The sequence below is a fragment of the Felis catus genome, chromosome D4 (genome assembly GCF_018350175.1).
Source record: "Felis catus isolate Fca126 chromosome D4, F.catus_Fca126_mat1.0, whole genome shotgun sequence".
Classification (NCBI taxonomy): domain Eukaryota; kingdom Metazoa; phylum Chordata; class Mammalia; order Carnivora; family Felidae; genus Felis; species Felis catus.
In genome coordinates, this window is record NC_058380.1 from 28870882 (window position 1) to 28895387 (window position 24506).

Consider the following 24506-nt stretch of genomic DNA (forward strand, 5'->3'; position numbering starts at 1 on the left):
TTGTCAACAAGGCTGGTACTTCTGCCAGCTGAGGAGGCCTACAACATGGGTTTGTGTTCTTGTGTTCTAATTTCCATCCTTAAATACCTTTCCACCATCTTCCAGTTCCTAGAATATCTTGTCCAGTGTCTGATGGTAAGAATGGTTTCTGGACAGTATTTTGGCTATTCATGGATATATGGAATGTTACATTATTACATGAATGCATGATTTTATCTTCAACACATAGAATACAAACATGTAGCATTGTTTGGTATAATGCAGTTTTATGTAGTTGTGTTATTAGGTCAGGATTTAAATTTACTTTGCATTTGGTGTATGAGGAAGATTTTGTTGTTCCTTGAAATGTAGGATCTATAGAATAGTATAAACAACAGAATATGGTGTTGTTTAAGAGTGGTGGGGAAGACTCTGGTAACAGTGGGTGTCCATGTTTGTATGGGGATATGGGGATAGTTCTTGACCTGTTTCACTGTTGCTTGTGTCATTCAACTTACAGGGTTAGGATCCAATGAGCTTTGCTGCGCTTGAAATGGGTATTTTTGATCTAGGCTTGGACTGTACTTGAGGTAATACAGTGTAGTGCTGATCTAGGGTCTAGAGCCAGACCATAAGAATCTAAATTTCAACTATGGCATCTAATAACTGTGAACTTAGGGAAGTTATCTTAACCTCTCTGGGCTTCAGTTTACTCATCTGTAAAATGGAGATAATGGACCTCACTGGATAGTGAGGAGTAAATGAAATTATGTATTTAATATGCCTTGCTTATCTCATAGCAAGCACCCAATAGATGTTAGATGCAGTTGCTAATTGTTATTCATACCGGGATATAAAGGTCAAGTTCCTTCTCAAAGATTTCTAAATAGTCCAGATGAGTTCTGAATTGACTGAGTCCCCAAAGGAAAAAGACTCTGGTCTTCTTGGTCTTTCCAAGGACTTTTAGATTCATGTTGCTTGTTTGGGACCAACACATTCTAGGGAAGTTTTGGGTGAATGGCATTCTCCTGGCTGGCGATAATCTGGATATCTTCCACACTTTGTTCCTGGAACCTCTGAAACATGGAGCATTTGTGGGATGGGAGTTTCTCTGGCATTTTTTCAAAGTCCATGGCTGAATGTGCAGATACTCCAAAGAAATATTGCAAGAACACTTTGAAATATATCAGAGCACTTTGAAAAATTGTACCACCTTATGCTACAGGAGAAAAGCAGTATATTTGTCTCAAGGGAGATATAGTAAAGGACACAAAGAGTTTAAGTTAATAGGATGACAAAGTGTACTATATCTAAATCTTCATGAGTGTCATAAAACTATACTCAATTTTATAAGATTGAGGTATTCATTCAACAAGTGTCGATTAAGCACTTATTCATACTGGTTAGCTTTGAGTGTTAGTTAGCTAGGAGAGTGTTAGGAAACCCGTTGGAGTCCTAGTTAGCTAGGAGAGTGTTAGGAAACCCCTTGGCTTTTGTTGCTAAGACTGCTTCTCAAATCAAGGTAGGATCTTCATGCTCTTTTCCTGGTGGCAGGTTTCAGGGGCTTATCCTGGTTTTCTCTCTCAGAACTGCCTCCACCCACTCCTTTCCTGGGATTTTATTTTTCCCAAGACTGGCTGCAGATAGGCTACACTATCCTTAGCTTTCACCTTTCCTTGTTGCCCCTATGGTTATCTTTGGATCCTTGTGGGATTCAGGATTTTACTGCTAATCCTTATGGAAAAAATAGAAGGCGGCTAACAAATGCAGAGTCATTTAAAGATTTGGTGTTTTTACAATTATAATTACCAATTCAGTGCTAAGATAGTAACTGTTACAATTAAGAGTGAAAGACAATTAAAAAATAACTGGGGCTTCTCTTTTCCTTATGCTGAACATGAAGCTCACCAAATATATTCTATTCTATATTATTTGTCTCTTCTACCCCCTTGAAAATCCTTTTTCTATCTCTTCTATCCCCAGTGAAAATCCTTCTTTCCAACAACACAGAGATTGATGGAATCAAGAGAGAGACTTAAGAATCCTCCCTGATATCAAGTATGTAGTTTGCATTCCCAAAGAGCTCCTGATAGGATGATAACATGTTTTAACATGGACCCGGCATTTGTTTTAATCAGGTATGATCAGGTGACAGACATGGAGACGAGTTGTCTTTGAAAGAAAAGTTTCTTATTTACAGTTCCCAAGAGGAGGGGGCATACCCCTAAGGCCACACATGGGAGCACCAGGGTTGGTCAGGAGGCAGAAGAGCAAGGATAGAGCAGGAGCCTGAGCCTTTATTGTGGTTTCTGGGGAAGACCAGGCAGGGCAAAGTCAGCAGACTTAGGACTGGCTAGTTTGAGTCCTTTTGGAGGGGTCTGGGCTTTTGGGGTGGTCCCTAGTCCTTGATAGCTTGCCCTGGGAAGAATTGGGGCTGGGGGAATATTGGCTTGGTGTGTGAGTATTAAAGGAGGTGGTTGGGAGCAACTTCTTACTCAACATGTCTCCAAAGGGAAGGGAAATAAAAGCAAAAATGAACTATTGGGACTTCATCAAGATAAAAAGCTTCTGCACTGCAAAGGAAACAATCAAAAAAACTTAAAGGCAGCCGACAGGATGGGAGAAGACACTTGCAAACATATCGGATAAAGGGTTATTATCCAAAGATCTATAAAAAACTAACCAAACTCAACACAGGAAAAACAAATAATCCAGTGAAGAAATGGGCAGAAGACATGAATAGACACTTTTCCAAAGAAGACAGCCAGATGGCCAACTGACACATGAAAAAATGCTCAACATCACTCATCATCAGGGAAATACAAATCAAAACCACCTTGAGATACCACCTCACACCGGTCAGAGTGGCTAAAATTAACTCAGGAAACAGCAGATGCTAGTGAGGATGTGGAGAAATGAGAGCCCTCTTGCACTGTTGGGAATGCAAACTGGTGTAGCCGCTCTGGAAAACAGTGTGGAGGTTCCTCAAAAAATTAAAAATAGAACTACCTTACAACCCAGCAATTGCACTATTAGGAATTTATCCAAAGGATACAGGAGTGCTGATTCATAGGGGCACGTATACCCCCAATGTTTATAGCAGCACTTTGAACAATAGCCAAATCATGGAAAGAGCCCAAATGTCCATCAACTGATGAATGGATAAAGAAGATGTGGTTTATATATATCCTGCCATTTGCAATGACGTGGATGGAACTGGAAGGTATTCTGCTGAGTGAGATAAGTCAGTCAGAGAAAGATATCCTATGTTTTCACTCATATGTGGAACTTGAGAAACTGAACAGAAGACCATGGGGGAAGAGAAGGGGAAAAAAATAGTTTCAAACAGAGAGGGAGGCAAACCCATAAAAGACTCTTAAATACAGAGAACAAACTGGAGGTTGATGGGGGCTGGGGAGAGGGGAAAATGGGCGATGCGCACTGAGTAGGGCACTTGTTGGGATGAGCACTGGGTGTTGTATGTAAGCGATGAATCATGGGAATCTACCCCCGAAACAAAGAGCATACTGTATGCAATGTGTGTTAGCTAACTTGACCATAAATTATATTAAGAAAAATAAAATAAAGAGAAAATTAAAAAGATAAAAATAAAAAGAGGTGGTTGGGGATGTGAATTCTGGATTGGTTGATTTGCATATCGGCTAGCCCTGGAAAGACTTGTCTGTCTGGGGGCAGCAGGGCCCCAAGATGTCAAAGCATCATCAAATACAAAAAATGAAAACCATGATTAACTGATCTCCTGTCTGGTAGACCTGTGCTTTTATCACAGAAGGGACTCTTTCAGCAGCGTTTTACTGAGTGATACAAAACATGGTAACGTGGCTCCCTGACCTTCAGGAACTTACAGTCTAGCTTAATAGAGAAAGCCTGCACGCATCAGTGACTGGTCATGCAGGGCACAAGGTTATGTACTGGGGAGATCTCCAGAGTGTCCTGGAAGTTCAGTGGAAGGGTAGACAGAGTGTCCTAGAAGCAGTAGAGGGCAGTGGTTAGGAGGATGGGCTGCTGGGTTCATCCGGCTTTGTCATTTATTTGCTGTGTGGTTTTGAGCGAGTTACTTAATCCGCATGTTTTAGTTTCCTCATCTGTAAAATGAGTTTAATAATAATAGTACTCATCTCATAGAGTTACTTGAGGAGTAAATTAGTTAATATATGACAAATGCTTAGAACAAAACCTAGCACTTAACAAGTATTCAGTGTTAGCTGTTGGTAGAGCTGTGGGGGAAAGTTTGATTGAGTAGACAGAATTGATTATTTACCATAAAGAGAAGAGAGAAGGGAAGTGTTCCTTTTTTGGGGGAGTGGGTTGGTGGGTGACTGGAAGGGAGCCTGACAGTTCAGGAAATGAGAGGTTATAGTCTGGTAGGGTAAGACTGAAAAAATAGGTTGGTAAGAGTTTTGAATGCCAAGGAGTTTGCATTTTTCTTTAATAGAAATTCATTCAAGGTGCCTTTTTTTTTTTTTTTTAGTAGAGCCAGGATATTAAATTCACACTTCAAGAATCAGTCGTGGTAAGTATGGTTTTAGAGAGAGGAGAGGCTTGGTACAGAGTGTATGAGTCAGAATAGGTTAAGTTAGCATAGTAACAAATAACTCTAAAATCTTTGTGGTTTTAACAAGGTAAAGGTATGTTTCCTGCTAATGCTGCATGTCTATCACAGCTCAACTGGGGACTCTACTTATAATCATCCAGGCTGACAGAATAGCCACCCTCTCATGTTTTGTTTGCCTAAAGAGAGAGAAGAGAGCACTCTGGAAGGTCATGCACTAGCAATTAAATATTAGGCCTGGAAGTGACACTCATGCTTCCATTTATAACTTATTGGCTAGAACTAGATGGCAGTCACAGGCTACCAGAAATTGCAGTCCTTGTATGTATGAGGATTAGGGACTGGGGAAGAAGAACTGGAAATATTTGTAAATACCACTAATGACTGCTCACCACCCATGGAGACTCATTAGAGGGTTGTTGTATAATAGTTCAAGTGTGTGGTCTTAGTGTATGGATTAGAGTTGTCCCAGGCAATGTGGAGAAGAGCTGGATAAAAGAAAGAATTTGAAGGAGTAGAATTTAAAGGTTGATAATTGATTGGGTAGAGTTACAAAGGAGGGAGGAGTCAAGATGAGGCAGAACTCTTAGACCCAGTGGAAGGTGATGCTGCCATAGCAGACAGAAGTGTGGAAGTTGGTATGTGTTAGGGAATGGTAGGGGCCTAGTCCATGCCCTGCAGGCCTCTGGAGCGATACTCCTTAAGGAGTAGTCTGCCAGCCAGTGCTCAAATAGAGAGTAATCATTTAAAAACTATTATAGTGGGGTGCCTGGGTGGCTCAGTCAGTTGAGTGTCCCACTCTTGATTTCAGCTCAGGTCATGATTTCATGGTCCTGAGATTGAGCCTCATGTCAACACGGACGCTGCTTGGATTTCTCTCTCTCCCTCTCTCTCTGCCCTTCCCCCTCTTGTTCTCTCTCTCTCTCTCTCTCTCAATAAATAAACATTAAAAAAACTATTATAGTCATTATTTTCTTCTTTCTCATGTTATGGTTTATTCTGGTTGTGCTTATGTTAAATCCGATGATAAAATAATCAGGGCTTGTGTTTTGTAGGGTTTTTTTTCTTTTTGTGATTTGTTTTCATTATGTTTTACAAAAGTGTTGACCTGTAACGGGAAAAAATAACTAGCCCTTCGCCACAGATAGTTTGAGAAGTATTGCTTTGAAGGTAAGGACAGGGACTTAAAGACAGAGCTGGAGGTAAGGAGCTGAGTCCTTTCCATAGGGAGGTTAGTTGAGTACCAGAGATGTGAGAAAAAGACAGATTCCAGAATGAGAAGAGGGCCCAGGACTGTGAGCCTGGGGGACATCCAATGTCTGAGAGCAGAGATGTAAGAGGGGGTGTAGACAGTATAGTCTCCTAGGAATCATTGGAGGTGATGGGAGATTAGTAGTGACAGATGCCACAGAGAGTCAAGGAAAAGGACTGAGGTCAAGCTAGATTTGACAAGAAGAAATCCCTGTGAATGTTTAAAAATAAACTTTTAGTGAAGTGGTATGGTCAGATACCAGATTTCAACATTGTAAGAAATGTGTGATCATAAAATAGAAGAGGGTATGGGCTATTGGCTGGGAAAGTTTGATAGTAAGACAGAGGCAAAAGCTAGAAAGGTACTGTTGAGCCAAGTAAGGGAAAACATATTTTGCTGTTACTGTTTTTTGTTATTGTTGTTGTTGTTTTGTTTTGTTTTGTTTGCTGTAGGAGAACCTGAGCAGCTTTAAAGGCTCCTAACAGCTGGGAGGTGGGAGAGTAGATGTGGGAAGGAAGGAGGTGGTGGCCGTGTTCATGGCAGGGGCAGGAGTGGAGAGCAGAGGTCATGAGTGAGCCTGGGGGGTGGGAATGGGCTCTGCCTGAACAGGAATGGAGAATAACCCAGTAACTGCTGGTAGATGGCAAACTGAGGGTGGTTAGCAGGAGAAATGGATGGGAACTCGCAAGTCTCTGTGGCTTCAAAACTGGAAAATGCATGGTAGGGCATTACAGGGGTGAAACACTGATGTGGTCCGAGTTCAGTGAGCAGGGACTCAGAAGCCCTGGTGAGAGCATTGGTGAAATGGCTCGAAACAGCATGGGTCCAGCCTGGGAAATTCAGCTTCGTACTCCAATCACTGCTCAGTAAATAGGAGCTACTGAGAGACAGAGTCCTGGGGAGATGGGGAGTGGGTGTCATATAATCTCCAACATGGTTCAAAGAAGAATAAAAATGTGGTAAGAAATGGACTTAACATAAAATTATTTAATTAAACTTACATCTGATATTTAGAAACACAATTGTTATTCATTAAAAGTATGAAAAAATACAAGTATGTTTTAGGTACTGTAAACATTATAATATTTGAAATGCACCTTAAAACCCTCTACCTGTCAAAATCATCTGTTAATTAATTTCTCCTTTTCATGGACTTCTCTCTTCTTTTAACTATTAGAATGGGGGAGGGGCGCCTGGGTGGCTCAGTTGGTTAAGTATCTGACTCTTGATTTGGCTCAGGTCGTGATCTCATGGTTTGTGGGTTCGAGCTCCACATCAGGCTCTGTGCTGCCAGCACAGAGCCTGCTTGGGATTCTCTCTCTCTATTCCTCCCCTGCTTGTGCTCTCTCTCTCTCTCTCTCTCTCTCAAAAAAAACCCAAAACAAAACAAAAAACACAACAACACCAAAAACAACAACAACAAAAAAACAACTTTAAAAAAAGTATTAGAACGGGACAAGAGCTGGGCAGAGATGCAGTGTCTGTTGTTTGTCCTCACCCCTCCCTTCCCTGACCTAATTTTGCTCCCTTCGTACTCCTGTACCCAGTTCTAGGTTTTCCCCTCACCTTTGCGGTTTTCTATGATGGGCTTCTGTTTGGTTTTACCTGTGACATTAACACATGGTGGCATGCTGTGGTTACTCTGTAGGATTGCCCTGCAGTAGAGGGCAAGAACACTCTGGAGTCCAACTACTTGAGTTCAAATCTTGGTAATCTTGGACACTTAGCTTCTCCCCACATCATTTCCTCATCTGTAAAAGGGGATAGTAAGAATAAAAAAGATTGCCAGGGATTAGGAGAGTGTCAGATACATAGTAAGCACTCAGTAGACATCAATTATTTCTTCTTCTAGATAGATTGTCTCTAACAGATGTTTTCATTGCTTTTCGCTAGTGTCCACTTTTTCATAAAGGCACTTAAAAAAAAACCTGACAAATCATGGTCTTTGCCTCTGGATAATGGAGAGTTGTCAGTATATGTTAGTAGTTCTTGTGCCATCAGCAAGACGGCAAAAAGCACGGGAAAGGGGAAGGATAAAGGGATTCTGTGAGGACAAAGTCAGCTTGTCTGGAGAGGTGTATCCACAACAGGCCACGCTATGATTGATGAGTTCTTTGTTGTGTTCTATTGACATGTCTAACAGTTTTGACACAGAAAAGCTGTTTTCTAGTTTTAAAGTTTAGATGTTTATATGAAACCTTTAATTGTTGTTAGTGCCAGGAACAAATCAGTGTTGATGAAGATACATCTAAGGAGGAATGAGATGTTGCAGTTCAGCAGGTAAAGAACTTTTCCAGTGCCTTTGCTGGTCAGTATGACTTCTTCAAAAAGGAGTAGAAAAGTGAAATTTCCATTTTCTGTAACTGTAATGTGTTCTCCTAGGAATCCTTTTGCGATCACTCTGCTATAATTTAGTTTAAGTGGCACTTTTAGAAAACTGGAACAAGTTCTACTTTGCAAGCAAGTAGCAATCAAAGGGATAAATTCTTTTCTCTTTGAAAATAGAGTGAAATCACTTCCAATCTGATCTTTGCAACCCAATGCCTGCTGATACTGTGAGCATAAACACATTAGGCACCAGAGAGGAATGGCATCTGGATGCTGAGATGGGATCAGAATAGCCAGAATAAACACAAGCTGCCATCAGGGAAGCTGAATTCCATCATATCACATCATGTTCAAACATAATTCAGGGTAGTCATATACTGATGTGAGTAAAATCAGTTTTTGTTTTCTGTTTTCACATGTTAGACCTCTCTCCCTCCCCCTCCCCCTCCCCCCGCTCCCCCGCCCCGACTGGTTATAATATATAAATCAAGCCACAGCTGACAGTGATTTGCTTTCTTTATCTGGAAAAAGGCCTTTGACTCTAGTTCTGACTTGGCCTCACTGCGCTGATCTTCATCACAGGCACTTTCTTTAATTCCCACAACAACATTAACTCCAGTTGTTGTGTCTTTTTCCCCACATATACATATCACAATAGCTCTTTCATTGCAGGATCACAAATTATATGCAGTCACCCTTATATGCTTCATGAAAGCAGTAAATTTAAAGAAAAGAGGGTCTATTTAAAACTTGAGACCAGAGACCATAGTTTATCTTATTTACAGTTTGGTTTAAAGATTGGTATTTAATCTTTATTAAATCATACATATCATACCACATGGTAATCCTGAAAAGTGCTACATATTTTTATTTATAGTTAAGGGAATAAAGCAAAATCCCCTTTTCAGTATGTTATCTTGCATTATTTACTCAGTGATAAATGACATTGCCTCACAGGTATGAGTTTTGCAATGAAAGACCCTATTGTAGCATATATTTATACCGCGGGCGGGGTGGGGGTGCAGTGCAGGCTGTTAGAATTAGGGTTCCAGAGGGAATTTAAACTCTGAATATCCTGGTACTTTGTTCAGTTAAAACATATAGCTTAATGTTGTTTTAACACTGCATTTTTACTTGAAGTAGAAAAAAATAAAAAGAAATGAACAAAAGGGGAAAGCTTAATGTTAAAATGCTGGAAACCAAATAAAGTGACTGAAGGCATATTGGCATATCCTAAACTCAAAGATCAAAACTGTACCAGAGATAATGGTGATTATCTGATTGGCTTGTTTCTGCTGTTTAAAAATAACTTCAACTTTGAAAGTTTATTAACTGTTTAAGGCATCAGTGAACCATTGCTATCAAAGGTATTAAAATGAGCAGCTGAAAGAAGAGTTCTGAGGGGCCAGACACTTTAATAGCTACTCAAACTTTTGGGTAGAAAACCTGCTCCATGCTATGTCAACTTGTCCGTGATTCATGAGCATTTCTACTGAGGAAGGAAAGAGCCAGATATTTTGGAGAGAGGGTTAGTCTTTTAGAGTATACATTTGTCTTTAAATACAAAGAATTAAAAATTTAAAAGTAAATAAGAGGAAATACCAATTTTAAATAAAGTAGAAATTGGTCCAGGCCCCCTTTATTCAGAAGTTTGGATAATTTAAGCGGAAATGGGCTGCCGTCATGCTAAGCACAAAAACAAGAGCTTCCTAGCAAATTGTTCTTATAAATAGTATTTTAGGACTAATATATTTGAGGCAATTGTGCTTCCCCAAATTCATTAAACACTTACAAGATATCATTCCATTGTTTTCTGAGCTACCATGATTTCTGATAAGTGTTATTCTGATGAGAGGCCAGATGTCATTTGTGTCATTTTCTGCCTGTATGTAATATCATTTTGTTCTGGCTAGTTTCAAGATTTTTTTCCTTATTTTTGGTTTTTAGCAGTTTGTGTCACACCTAGCTGTGGTTTCCTTTGCATTTATCTTGCTTGAGTTCTCAGATTCTTGAATCCTTAGATTTATATCTCTCACCAAATTTGGAAAATTTTAACTGTTCTAAAAATAAATGGTTTCTTTTGTGATACTTTCAGATTTACCAGAAGATTTGCAAAGATACTATAGAGTTCCCATATATGTATCACCCAGCTTCCCATAATCTTACATAATCATGGTGTATTTGTTAAATTATAAAAGTAAATTGGCACAATGCCACTAATAACTACAGTTTTCCCACTAGTGTCCTTTTTTATTTTCTTCTTTTCCTGTTTTGGGATCCAGTCTAAGATACTACATTACATTTTATCATCATACCCTAAGCCTCCTTTCAATCTGTAGCAGTTTTTCAGAGATTACTCACTTTTCATTGTGTTGACAATTTTGAAGAATACTGGACAAATATTTTTTAGAATGTCCTTCAGTGTGGCTTTGTCAGATGTTTTATAATACTTAAAACTGAGCTTATGGATTTGGGGAAGAATACTACAGAGGTCAAGTGCCCTTCTCAATGATTGAATCATAGGATGGGATAATGATACCAGAATGACTTATCACTGGTGATACTAACCTCGATAATGTGGTTAAGTTTATGTCTGCCACATTTCTCTACTCTAAACTTCGTAGTTCTTCTTTTCCATTCTCTATTCTTTGGAAGTGAGTCACTAAGCGGAGCTCATACTCAAGGGGAAGGAAATTAAGCCTTACCCCTGCCTTTTGGAAGAGGTAGTATCAATTTCTGTTATTTGGAATTATTTAAGGAAGATGTTCCCTTCTTCCCCATTTATCAATCATTTGTTTTTATCAGAATTGAGTTATAGGTGTTTATTTTATTCTTTGGGTTCTAATCCAATACTGTCATTATTTATTTTCCTGCTCAGGTTGTTCTACTTTTGGCTATTGGAAGCTCCTGCAGTTAGTTCCTGTGTCCTTTTGAGATGCCCATTCTCCCCCACCCACTGCCTTTTTTTTTTTTTTTTTTTTAAGCTTTCTTACTTTGGGATCTATATGATGCTGTAGGCTCATCTTCTGTTTTTCCTGCCCTAGTCCTAGAATCAGCCCTTCCTCCTAGGAGTTCCTTTCATTGGAAAATGGTATTTAGGAACCGTAATCTGGGGGCTGGTTGTTGTCACTGCTCATTATTTTTTAATGTATTCTTTGCTGCAGCATTCTTATTCACCTGTTCTTCTTGGACTTCAGTTCTATATATGTTAAATCTTTGACCCAAAGTACCTGGGACTTTGTTCACTGGTTCATATTTTTTCTCCCTGGTCTTCAGATTGCTAATAATAATATTTGCTATATAAATATTGCCATATAAATATTTTTGCTATATAAATATTTTCAAGATTACTTATTCTTCTATAATCTCTGTTAAACTTCAGTGGATTTTTTATTTCAGATATAGTATTTTTCAGTTCTTAGAATTTCCTTTTTTTTTTTAAGTAATTTCTTTTTCTCTGCTGAGTGTACCTTAGTTCATTCATTATGGTATTTGTGTCCTTAATTATGATACTAATAACTGCTTTAAAGTCCTTGTTTGCTGTTTCTAGCATTCTAATATTTAGGTCCACTCATGTCAGTTTCCATTTGATTGCTTTTTAAGTGTGGGTCATATTTTCCTGTTTCTTTTTGTGTTTAATAATTTTGGATTTTATCTTGGACATTGTGATTGATACTTTAGTAGAAACTGGATTTATGTTCCTCTGAAGAGTATTAATGTTTTGTATTTGTATTAGGAGGCAATTAACTTGGCTGAACTTAAACTTTCAACTTTGCCTTCCCTGAAGTGGGCAGCAGCAGAAATCTTACTTCAGTTCATTTAGCCATACTTGGACTATTTGGTCTGCCTCTAAATGCATGGTTCATAGAAAATTAGGCAGTATATATGCAGAACATGGGCCTCATACCTTTTCTGAAGTTTTCCTTCTTTACTTTCCAGGTACTGAGTCAGTCCTGAACTCTGTTTTCTGATTTTTTAGCCAGTAAGGTTGCAGGTTTCAGTCTGAATTTTAGTAGCATAGTGCCAACTAGGGCCTGCCCTCAGATGAAGAGCAATAACCCAGGAAACTCAGTGCCATTCCCTTCTCCCAAGTGTTAACTCCCTACAGTTTCTGTCAGCTTTCTGTTCATTCTCATGTACCTTCAGATTTTTATTGTTGTTGTCTAGAGTTTACGAGTGCTATCAATAAGAGGATTGGTTTGATACAAGCTACTCTGCTATTACCAGAAGTGGTACTCTCTTTCATTTAAGAGGAAGAACAATATTAATTAAACAATCAAACAAAAAATGTAAAATGAAAACTATAGTGCTATAAAGAAGTATACAGTGCTATGAGATCTAATAATAGGGAAATTGACTTAATCGGTGAGGTCTGGAAAGTTTTCCTTGAGGACATGGTTGGGAGAGAGAAAAAGTTAATAAAGAGAATAGAAGAGGATTCCACATAGTTGTTGAATGAATGAGCAATATACTCCAGCGTTCTTTGCATCTTGGCTTCTTTCTTTGCATGTATTCTTATCCCCTCAGTCTTTAATCATCTCTCTAGGCTTCTGTGATGATGAAAGGGAATCTGTTGCTATGGTGCCTAGAAAGTTATACAGCAAACCATGGCCTGCATGAAAACTTCTTAAGCCAGGGGACTTGTGGCTGTGTACCATTTAATTGGTAAAGTGGATTTCGTGGGTTTCTGGTCAGTATGATGAACTGAATTGTGAGGAATCCCCCCCCCCTTCAAGTATTTAGAAATGCTGGGGGCATCTGAGTGGCTCAGTTGGTTAAGCGTCCAACTCTTTATCTGAGCTCAGGTTGTGATCTCAGGGTTGTGAGTTCAAGCCCCGTGTTGGGCTTCATCCTGGGTGTGGAGCCTACTTAAAAAACAACAATAACAAACAAAAAACTTACCAAGTATTTAGAAATGCTGGACAAAGTATAACAACACACACACACACACATGCAGATTCACAACCAAGAAAGAGTTATCCTAGTTAACCAAAATGGAGAGGGAAAGTGTAGGCTTAATCGCAAGGGGGTTGGATCCTGATATATACCAAGGAAGAGGTGCTTGGCCATAGACCTAGTACCTGTGGAGAACTGAAACTGAGATACCTGTATAAAGCCAGAAGCCATGAAGGGGCAAATGGAGAAAGAAAATTCCATTACACTGTCTCAATAGAGAGGCAAGGAAAATTTCTGTCTACTTGGCGTTATACATGGAAAGAATTCCTCAGACTAAAGGAGCACACTGAATCTTGAGCAAGCCATATAAAAATAAATTCACATTTAAATACATCAAATGAGACAATAGAACATCAAAGATAATGAAAAAGTATAAAAGCTACTAGGGAGAAAAAAACAGATGCATATCAAGAAATGCAGATTAATATCAAATGCCTTATCAGCACAAAGAAATGTCAGAATATAGTATAGTAATATGTTCAAAGTACTAAGTGAAAATAACTATCAGCCTAAAATCCACACTTAGTTAAGTGATCATTCAATAGTGAGGATATAATAATGACATTTTCAAACATGGATGTTGAAAGTTTACTACTCATGGACTGCTGAAAGAATTACTAAAGACATACTTAAGTAACAAGGAAATTGTGGCAGAGTGTATTTTCCCAAAATGGCCATAACAGTGTCTACCTTTTCACAGGCCACTCTGAAGTATGACCTAGCCACTCTCCCATCAAGACATGAAGTTGAGTTCCCTCTCCTTGAATCTGGACTAGCTTAGCTATACAACTCTTTTTGAAACCAATAGGATATGGTAGAGTGATACCACAGTGACTTTTGAGGCTAGGTCAGAAAAGGTCATTTAGCTTTCAACTGGTCCTTTGGGACATGTGCTCTGAGGCCCACCAGTTGCCATATAAGTTGTCCAGCTCTTCTGAAACCTCTATGTTAGATGGCCTGTGTATGACTGCTCCTGATCATCAGAGCCCCCAGATGAGCCATCCTCTTACCACTGAGTGCCGTAGTCATTTTCATAAGATACAGAAAATGGCCCAGCTGAGTGTTACCCAAATTCCTGACCCACAGAACAGAATCAAATGGTTGCTTTTTGAAGCCACAAAGTCTTGAGTTAATTTTTCAGGTAGCAATAGCAACTGGGACAAAATTGAACCCTGACAGGATGAATGGAATGCATAAATCAGTCATGAGTAAGGAATCTGGTAAACAAATACAAGTAAATATTAACTTTTTTTTTTTTTTTTCTAAGTTGGATGAGGGTTGTTAAAGATGTGATATTGGGCTGCCTGGGTGGTTCATTCAGTTAAGTGTCTGACTCTTGACTTCAGTTCAGGTCATGATCTCATAGTTCATGAGTTTGAGCCCAATGTTGGGCTCTGCACTGGTAGTACTGAGGCTGCTTGGTATTTTCCCTCGCCTCCCAGTCTCTCTCTGCCCCTCCCCCTCTTGCGTGTATGCCCTCTCAAAATAAATAAACTTAAAAAAAAAACCCACAATGTGATATTAAGACATTAGCAACAATAATGTGGAAGCTGATAGAGAGTGGGGAAGAGGAGAGACTGAGGGTAAAACTTTCTAGGGTCTTATTATTTAGAAGACTACTAGAGATTGACTTTAAGTAGGCATGTTAAAGAAATAGATTGTATAACTTATGAAACAGTAGAGGGAAAATATATTTCAGAAAAAATGCAGCAAAAAGCAGAAAGTAAAAGCTAAGTAGCAAAGAAATCATGGTAGATAGAAGACACAAAATAGGGGCGCCTGGGTGGCTCAGTCAGTTAAGCCTCTGGCTTTGGCTCAGGTCATGATCTCACAGTTCGTGAGTTCGAGTCCTGTGTCATGCTCTGTGCTGACCGCTCAGAGCCTGGAGCCTGCTTGGGATTTTGTGTCTTCCTCTGTCTCTGCCCCTCCCATGCTCACGATCTGTTTCTCTCTCTCTCTCTCTCAAAAATAAATTAACATTTAAAAAAGAAGAAAGAAAGAAAGAAAGAAAGAAAGAAAGAAAGAAAGAAAGAAAGAAAGAAAGAAAGAAAGAAAACACAAAATAAATTGGTTGAGATGAGATCAGTGCTGTTATAGCAGTAATCATGATAAATGTAAGTAAATTAACCTCAGTTATTAAAAATGATAATTATATGTTTTAAATACAGCCAACTGTTGCTTTAAAAGGATACTCAAGGCAAAACAACCCAGAGCAGTTAACAATAAAAATAAAGAGATAGAAAAGATGTATCAGTTAAAAACAAACCAAAAGAAAGTTGGTGTGACAATACTAATCTGAGGCCAAATGGAATTTCTAGGTGTTTCACCCAGGGAACACTTGCACCAGGAGACCTATATAGGGATGTTCATTGTAGCATGGTGTGTAATAATGACAAATTTAAAAGGATTTAAGTATCAGTAGGGAAATGTGTAGATAAATTGTAGAATATTCATATAGGGACACTAAGCAGCATTTACAAGACCTGAGCCAGATTTATGTGCATCTACATGGCTGTATTTCAAAACCACTGAGTGAAAGAAATAAGTTACAGAGTAATATGTCAGTGTGACATTTCTAAATACAAAATAATACATCTGTGCTTCTAAGATTCCTTCTAATTCTGAAATTATTTTATCAAATTTCACAGCAATAAGCTATGTTCCTATGATTATATGCATTTGAGTGTCTGAGGAACTGTGCCCAGAAACAGTATACTTCAGCAAGTAAACTGGCTGTTATTAAGAGCAATCACTGTATTCTACAGAAGGAACACACTTGGAATAGCAGAAAGCTATCTTCCTCTGAACAAGTAGTCTGTAGAATGAAATATTTTGTAACCACTCATAGTGTGCTCAGTGGTATACGGTAAATTTCTCCTTTTCCCTTGACTTGCTTACAAGGAAAGAGATGTGGCATAAAGAGGGACAGGTATGAGAAGAAAAAGTGAGAACCATTTGGAGAAAGATGTTTTTTAAGCCATAACTTTCTCCTAGAACCTATGCAAGCCAGAATCCCTGCTCTGTAGATAGCTAGACATAGAAGTCATAAATGACCTCAGATGTCAATTCCACAGATATTTGCTGAGAACCTACTGTGTACGTTCTACTCAACGTGGCCATGCATACAAAGATGAATCAGGAATCTCTAGTTGTTTTTAGACCATGGAAGGGTAGAGGTAACTGCAGAATGAGGCAGGGTAAGGGAAGGGTCATGAGAATCACACATGTGGCTTTGTAGCTTGAAAGGAGAGTGAAATTATTTTCTTTAGAGGTATCTGGAAAGGCTCTACAGAGGCTATTTTACACATTTGTAGGTGTGTGCACTTCTGTTTGGCGAGTGAAAGTGGCAGGGCAGTTTCTTCAGTGTGCCATAACTGTTTAGTATTTGATCCTCTCTTTTGCCCCCTCCTCCCACCTTGCTCAAGAAAAATATTGCTGTATGTTAATCCTTTTGAAGCCTTTAATGGTGTTGCTAAGACAATCATTTAAGCGTTTAAAATACATACCACGCAGTACACTTATTTTAGAGGCAGCAGTGGTTAGCCACTGGAAACTAACCATTGGGTTTGATAAAGGGGGGAATTTTATATGTTATGGCTTATGACAGAGAATGGAAAAATGCTTCAGTGAGACAAACTGGCATTTTAAATTGGAGCACAATAATAGCAAAAAGTGCTGAAGTCAACAGACTGCTTAGAAATATGGTTACTATTTGCTGAGAGAAGCCTTACAAGGTGGCCACGTACTCGCATTTGCAACCACAGTTAGTTCAGTTCTTCCCTAAATGTGGGGCTGTGACCCTGATTGACATCAGTGAGAGTTGTGAACTTGTCGAGAAAGGAGATTCAGGTCATCTAAGAATCCAAGGCAAGGGGGAAATAGGTGTAATAAGCAGCGAGTTTAACGGACTTACATACCTATTGTACACAGCTTAGGTTGGAAACCATGCAGAGGTGACCGTGATCTTCTGAATCTTCTGGGGCTGGCCTAAAAATTCTCCTTTCCCCACAAAGCTATTACGGTATGAAATGAGTCTAGTCCATATGACTTGAAGGATAGGAAAGGGAGCATGGGAATACAGAAGACAGTCTTAGGAGGTGACATTTGATTTATGACTTGGACAACATAAAGAAAATGGCCACAAGAGCTGGAGGATGAGAATTGCAAGGGAAAGAATTGGCAAGGAGAAAAGCATCAGAAATGAGTGACCTTGCCACATTGCTTTACCTCTCTGGGCCTCATTGTCATGATTTGTAGAACTAGACAGTTGCACTAAGCCCTAAGGAATCTGTCAGTTCCAGAATGCAAAGAAATAAAAACTTAGTTAACATAGGCAGCAGGGTCGAATGTTTTTGTTTGTTTTTATTTTTTTCCAGTTTAATTGATGTGATTGACATACAACATTGTATTAGGTTAAGGTGTATAACATAGTGCTTTGATGTGGATATATTGCAATGTTTGTTTTTGAAGATGGCAGCCCCTGGGAGTGTTTGAAACACTGGGAATAGGATAGAAACACTGAGAGGAAGAAGATGTTGGCAAGAGAAAAACATTTTTTGTCAAATGTAAGAAGATTCCAAATTAGTAGGAGGAGATAGAGTTTGAGGGAAAACTTCTTATTTCTTATTTCTGATATTTCCTGTCTTGTGAAGGGTGCTTAATTACTGTAAAATTCTTGATCACTTTACTCCTTCCCTCTTAAAGGAGGTGGAGTGGGAAGAAGAAATCGAGCATGTTCTGTTCCTTTGAGTTCCTCCCTTTTGCTTTTGGGCCAGCAGTCCTGACCTTGGAGGGCTATTCTCCTTACTTCTCCAGGCCCTAATTCTTACCTGGAGAGGGTACCTTTTGTGGGAGCTTTGACCTGATCCAGTGTTTCCTGTGACCGTGGGGGTAAATCTGTTGAATTTTGGGATTGAGTTTTCAGGTACCTTTGGCTCCCACATTAAACCATATTCTCCAGTTTAACCTCCACCTGTAATAATAGTGATATTTTGGTATCCCTCTGCCATATCCTCATCTTATATTTCAGCGTGTTCAGAATTTGAGTGGGCAAGAAGAGTGCTATTCATTTGGCCCTTTCATACCCCAGAAGCTAGGATTCAAGGGGAAAGGAATTAGCTTTGGGGAGAAGGGATACTGTTGTTTTCTTTGAGTCAAAAGGAGAAGGCAATAGTTGTGAAGAACTACAGATACTTGAGCCATGAGGGAGTTTCAGAGATTTGAAATAATCTCAGTAAAGTGGGAGGCCAAATAATTAGCCGAGAATGAGTCAGCAGGCATGGAACTGGAAAGTTAAAAGAAGAAAAGATTTAGAACTGCAGCTATGGGGAGTGTACTCAAGAATCCATGGAAGAGAAGCAAATGATTCCAGTTAGGGTGACAAGGTGATGTTAACAGGCTTGGATGGATGGGATTCTCAGGCTGCCTTATTATCGGCCACCAGGGACAAAAGTGGTGACAACTGCTCTATAGAATACATTTTATTCTTAAATTATATTAATTTTTACAAGTAAATGAAAGGATCTATTAGGGTTAGACTATGAATTATTCTTTACATGACAAGTTCAATTGCTTTCATGCAGAAAAGAAAACACTGTCTTCCTCCTTTGGCCTATTGATTCTTCTAGAGCCCAAGCGAGTGCCAACTTCTTTATAAAGTAATCTCAAAATATTCTTTGCATCCCTGATTTCTCTCAGTTCCTATTACTTTTAAAGTCAAACTGTATATTGCCACATACAGTTTGGTGAAGAGTGGGAGAATAGAGAGTAAGGAAGGATTTCAGGAGGTGATTGCACTTGAACTGGGTGTGGAGACAGAATGGAATTTGGCAGGTGGCTATGGGAACACTCCAGGTATGGCCACTGCCTAGTCGAAAGAGCAGGTCATATTTAGGGATAGACTGTTGAGCAGGCCCTTTGGCTAGAGGACACGGATGCAAAGGGAGTATGGTCTCCGTGCCGGGAAAATAGCTTGAAACCAGATTGGACAAGGATGCAGGAAGCCAGGTTTTCCACCCCCCTCCCTGCTTAGGGTAGGTAGGATTTTCCTGAGGAAGTAGCCTGTGGAGAGGTAGAAAATGAAAATTCAATAGGTTTGATTTCTGGAATGAGATTCTAAAAGGAAGGAAATAAGAGTCTAGTAGACAGGCAGATAAAATCTGAGGGGAAGTGAGGAGGAGTTAAACAGAATAAAAAGGGAGGGTTCAGTTTTACTTGAAAAGTCAAGCAAGCAATGTTGTTTTGTAGTTGATACAAGAATACCTCCTGATATGTAGAAATACAAAGATTATTTTAAATATATCTACCCTGTCAGAGTTGTTATTTCTTTCCCCCGTTTTCATTTTTGGTAAAAGAATAAAAAATAAAGAACAGCATACACTGAAAGAAATTACGTACACAACAGGGACTGAAATAATTTCAAATAATTTTTCTTGTAGCCGGATTGCTATTATAAAATAAGAATACATTTTGATTCAGAACTTTTATGAAGAACTTGGGCATTTTATTACAACATCTGTTTCTACATTTTAATTTCTCTTTTTCCTTTTATAGGTATTTGCATACTATTTTTTTTTCAAATGAGAAGACCTTTTTGTTTGCCACAAGAAGGCTATTATCCAGAATGTTAATGGGTTTTCAGCTATTAAGATGTAATGATATACCTTGAGTATTTAACTATAAATTTGAAAAATCTCCATGAACAATCTCAAAGGAATACTTAGAATGCACTCCTGGTAAATTGGCTCATTTTCCTGTAATTTACTGGAAGTGCTGATATGAGAGCAGGCCTAATGTGAAAAGTACATTAATCCCTGGAGTTACATTTTATGTATTAAATTATTACTCTCAAAGAATAAAACGTATGAGGCCATTTAGCCTTCGTTCACATTTGTTACTTAGAATCACAGTAGAGAAACAATCACTTATCTTTGATGCACAAAATTAGAAATGATGCATTTAATATCTTTTAAAACAAGAGGCGCAGTGATGCTCAGTTATGCTTTTGCATAACAATTGCTCTTTCCCAGAACAAGGACTGTTCTAGTTAAGAGCAAGAATCTTCAGGCTTTGTGGAGGCCCCTTTCATTCCTTGGTAATTGAAATATTTTTAGAAACCCATAATGCAGCCTTCTTTGATGTCAGTCAGAAAGATTAGTCTGCCTTCTAGCCATGAGCTTCTACCACATTGGGGGATTATTTAAGGAGGGAGTCAGTTTGCTGAAGTGAAGCAGTGGTTGTAGGAACATTTAGGGTCTTGTTTGGAATTTTGTCTAATGGTGTTTTTCTTCTTTGCCAGGGGACTGAAAGAGCCATAATTGTGACATCAGGTGTTTTTTTGGTAAGCGGCCATTTATGATTCCGGAAGATTAAGGCAGCTAGGAAGCCCCTTCTGAGATTTTAACAAAGCTCTCGAACAACAACCAACGCCATGGACACAAAGCTGGACCCTTCCCGGGATGACCTACCTCTCATGGCCAACACCAGCCACATACTTGTGAAGCACTATGTACTGGATTTAGATGTGGACTTTGAAAGTCAAATCATCGAGGGCACCATAGTGCTTTTCTTTGAGTCTGGAAAGAAACAGAGTGGGTCCACCAAGGAACCCTGCCGATCAGAGTCAAACGAAGCCTGCAGATTTAGGATGCCTGAACCCTGCCATAGTCCTGTGACAGATACAAGGACCTTCTCCTCTAAAACAAGATCTAATGATTTTACAATCTGTGGTAAAGGTGAAAAAGATACTTCTGGTAAAGATGGTAACCATGACAACCGGGAACAGGCTTCTGGGATTTCTAGCTCAAAGTACTGCTGTGACACAGGGAATCATGGGAGTGAGGATTTTTTGCTAGTGTTGGACTGCTGTGATTTATCTGTGTTAAAGGTTGAGGAGGTGGATGTTGCTGCTGTGCCAGGTATTGAAAAATTGACAAGGTCTCCCAAGCTCACAGTTGTTTCTGAGGAGCTCAGGAATCAGATTGTGTGTGAACTTGTGACTCTGCCCGCAGATCGTTGGAGGGAGCAGTTAGACTATTATGCTCGTTGCAGCCAGGCTCCTGGCTGTGGGGAACTCCTGTTTGACACTGACACTTGGAGCTTGCAGATCAGGAAGACAGGGGCTCAGACAGCTACTGACTTTCCTCACGCCATAAGGATACGGTACAGCACCAAACCCCAGGGGCGATCAGTTACCTGGACCTCAGACCAGAGTGGCAGGTAGGTTATCTGGGCGCCCCACAGCCCCCTGCCTGTTCATCTCACACACTGGGAGAGAAGCCTTTGCAGGGACACTCTCAGACAGGGGACAGTCTCTGCAAAGATGCTCCTCTTTATTCTGTGGCATTGCCCATCTAGCCTCAAATCCCTAGACCCACGGTGAAGCAGGTAAATTCCCAGGCATGCTCAACTCTTAATGGGATTATTTCCCTTAAGTCAGGATGAAAAGATTACTTTATTAAGCCCCTGTATTTCTGAGTTAGGAGATTGAAAGGCAAGCCTAATGATTAAATCCCGAGCTTACCTCTCTGTTGGGATCTCTGCTGGCGACTTGAGTGCTGTAGATGGAAGCGATATGTGGCTCTGAGCAAATACTTTCTCAAAGTTCCTTCAGATTCCCCCTGAGGGAACAAACTGCCGCCAAGTTTTGTTGGTGTGAGGCCTGCTAAAGTGGTTCCAAATAACACCAGCTCTGCTTGGGGACTTTTCTTACTGTACCTGTGTCTTGGCAGCTGTGCCTCCCAGACTGTCAGTTGTCAGGTAGCGTGAACCCCCACAGCACTGGAATGGTGTGTTTCTGTGGGGTGTGGCGGTCCTGCTGAGACTGCACACTTGCTCCTTTGGCGCTGATTCTTCCTATTTGACACCAGGAGCCTCTGGGTTTTTCGTGTGGAGAGAAGGAATTGATGAAGCATCAATTTCCAAGGGCACATTAGGTTAGGCAGCCATTTGTTCTGTTCTTCTTGCCCTTCCTCCCACAATTGTTCGAGGTTTTTAGAATTTGAGAATTTTTAAATCAAACTTTTTTGATTCCTCATTATTTTACCTATTTCTTTGTGCTAATGTACTGCAAATCGATAGGAATGCTGATCTCCATGATCTTGTTTTGAGCGCCTTCTTTTATGGCATCAGACTCCCTTGACAGAAGTGGTCGTCTCTGGAAATTGCTTAGATCTCTTCCCTAACCCCCTTCCCCCTCAAACCTTTTAGATTTGCTTTTTTTAAAGCATCACTTTAATTTTGGGCTCTAATTATCCTATTCCTTGCCTCCAATCTTACCTCTCTGCTCTGGTCTCCCACTCTACTTACAATGAGTTCAGTTCTTGTCTTATTTCTGTTGGAGTCTGAGACAGTCTTTGGGAAATTGCAGGGTTGGTACAAACTTACACCAGTACAAAAGCATACTGATTTATGTATAGAATAACTTATTGGATATTCTTGGGAAACCAGGAGAGAAAGAAACAAGTGTTCTTTCTTTTTTTTTTTTTCTTTTTTAAGTTTATTTATTTATTTTGAGACAGAGGGAGAGTGCCAGCAGGGGAGGGGCAGGGAGAGAGGGAGGGAAAGAATCCCAAGCAGGCTCCATGCTGTCAGTACAGAGCCTGACGCTGGGCTCAATCTCACAAACCGGGAGGTCGAGACCTGAGGAGAAATCAAAAGCTGGACACTTAACTGACAGAGCCACCCAGGCTCAAAGAAACAGGTGTTCCAATTGTATCTTTAAAATTTTTTGAAATTATTAAGGATAGGGTTTTCAATGAGATTTAACAACATATGGTCTCTGAATACTTGATTAGGAAATCGGTTTTTAATACTCCTAGATATTTCATTTTTGAAATAAAATAATGGGGAAGAAGAATCTATTAATAGTAATTGGAAGAAATATTCATTAATGGCCTCACACATGGCTTCCTTCTCAGTGCTCACTACACAGAAAGAGAATAGATTTTTGAATTACGTTCCATGTCAGGTGTGAATTACGTATGGATAAATGCTGCTTTCTGTAAAGGAACTGAAGGGGTGCTTGGGCACATCTTGTTCCTGCAAAGGTTGTCTTGGCAAATTTACTTGTAATGTTTCCTCTTCTGATAATTCAATAAAATGCATGATCATAGCAGGAGTTTAAACTGTATCCTTGGAAATTCGTGATTATCTGTTAGTAAATAAATGGCATTTATGCAGCCTTACGAGGATAATAAATTTTGTTTTAAAAAAGAAATCCTCAAAAGATGTTTCCTCTCCCTTTTGTCTTTTTTTGGGGTAATTTATGGCCACTAAATCTTTTTAAACTCTCCCACATGCTTAAGAATAAATCTAGGTGTATATTGGTAACTGTTTGGATAGTTTAAGGACTTTAAAATGCCTAAGGATCCCAGGTTGCTAGACAGAAAAAATTCCTCAGTGATAAGTAGTTAATCATCATCAGGGTTACTAGGCTTTATGAACATGATTGTATGAAAATAGAAAATTTTACTATTGTATGAAAAATATAATTGGGTAGAGCTTATTTTCTCCAAGGCATAGAGTCTGCTTTTATTAAAACTAACATTTTATCCTTGAGTGGCAGAATACTATCTGCATACCTACCATAAATTCTTAGTCCTGGATAAGAAATGTTTTATTCTCATTTTACAATTAGGAAAATTGGATAAAGTTACTGAAAGCTTCTAGAAAAATCCATGTTTCAATTATAAGAGGGAACTATGTTTCTTACTTTTGATCTTTACCATGTCCATTTTTATGTGCAAAGATTTCAATATGTTTAAAAAATAATTACATTAGTTTTCAATAAATTTCTATTTTTAATCAGATAGTAGAAACTTAAGAAAATCTCTAAATTGTTAATACCTTCCCTTTTGAGTTCCATCAGTACCTCTCCCCTTGTCACCCTCCCCCTGCCTCATGTTGAAAATAAAACTTAAATTATTTAATTTGATAATATATAAATAATTATCATTTAGGAGATCAGAGGATCCCAGGCTGGAATGCACATTGTGACCAAACAATCTAACTGTATTAAAAATGTATGAAACAACCTCGCTGGCGGGGGTTGGGGGAGAAGGTGCTGACCTGTCACTTTGGAAATGAGGGGAGTCTGTAAAACTAAAGGCAAAAGGCAGTGCACCTCAGTACTGTGCTGTAGTTGATTAAGGTATTTCCCATGGGGATACAGGTTAACAAGTCCAGGACCACTATACATGTCTACTGGAATTCAGCAATTCAGTCAATTATGTAAACCTGGGAACCAGGTTTCCTACTTTTGAAGTGGGAGGTTACAGAGAGCCAGGGGAGGACCCTAGAATGATCTATGTGCTGATAGATTAGAATTGGAGGCATCACTGTAAACTTATGTTTGGCTTAAGAGGGATACAGATGGTTGTATGTAGAAATACTGTAGTTATAAGTAGGTGTTTTCTAAGG

At 39.3% G+C, this 24506-nt stretch overlaps 1 protein-coding gene across 32 annotated transcripts in view; it reads left to right on the forward strand.

The window, feature by feature from the left end:
• AOPEP (aminopeptidase O (putative)) overlaps positions 1-24506 on the forward strand; it is a 343279-nt gene that overhangs the window by 15507 nt on the left and 303266 nt on the right. For 29 of the 32 annotated variants that reach the window (XM_045043607.1, XM_045043608.1, XM_045043612.1 and 26 more), the window contains exon 2: positions 20386-21305. In XM_045043607.1, the coding sequence (XP_044899542.1) occupies positions 20518-21305 (788 nt within the window). In that variant the 5' untranslated portion in view covers positions 20386-20517. Of the gene's footprint in view, positions 1-1979; positions 2118-15077; positions 15203-20385; positions 21306-24506 lie in introns of those variants that run through there. The other 3 variants (XM_045043603.1, XM_045043601.1, XM_045043602.1) reach the window with 3 other exon arrangements.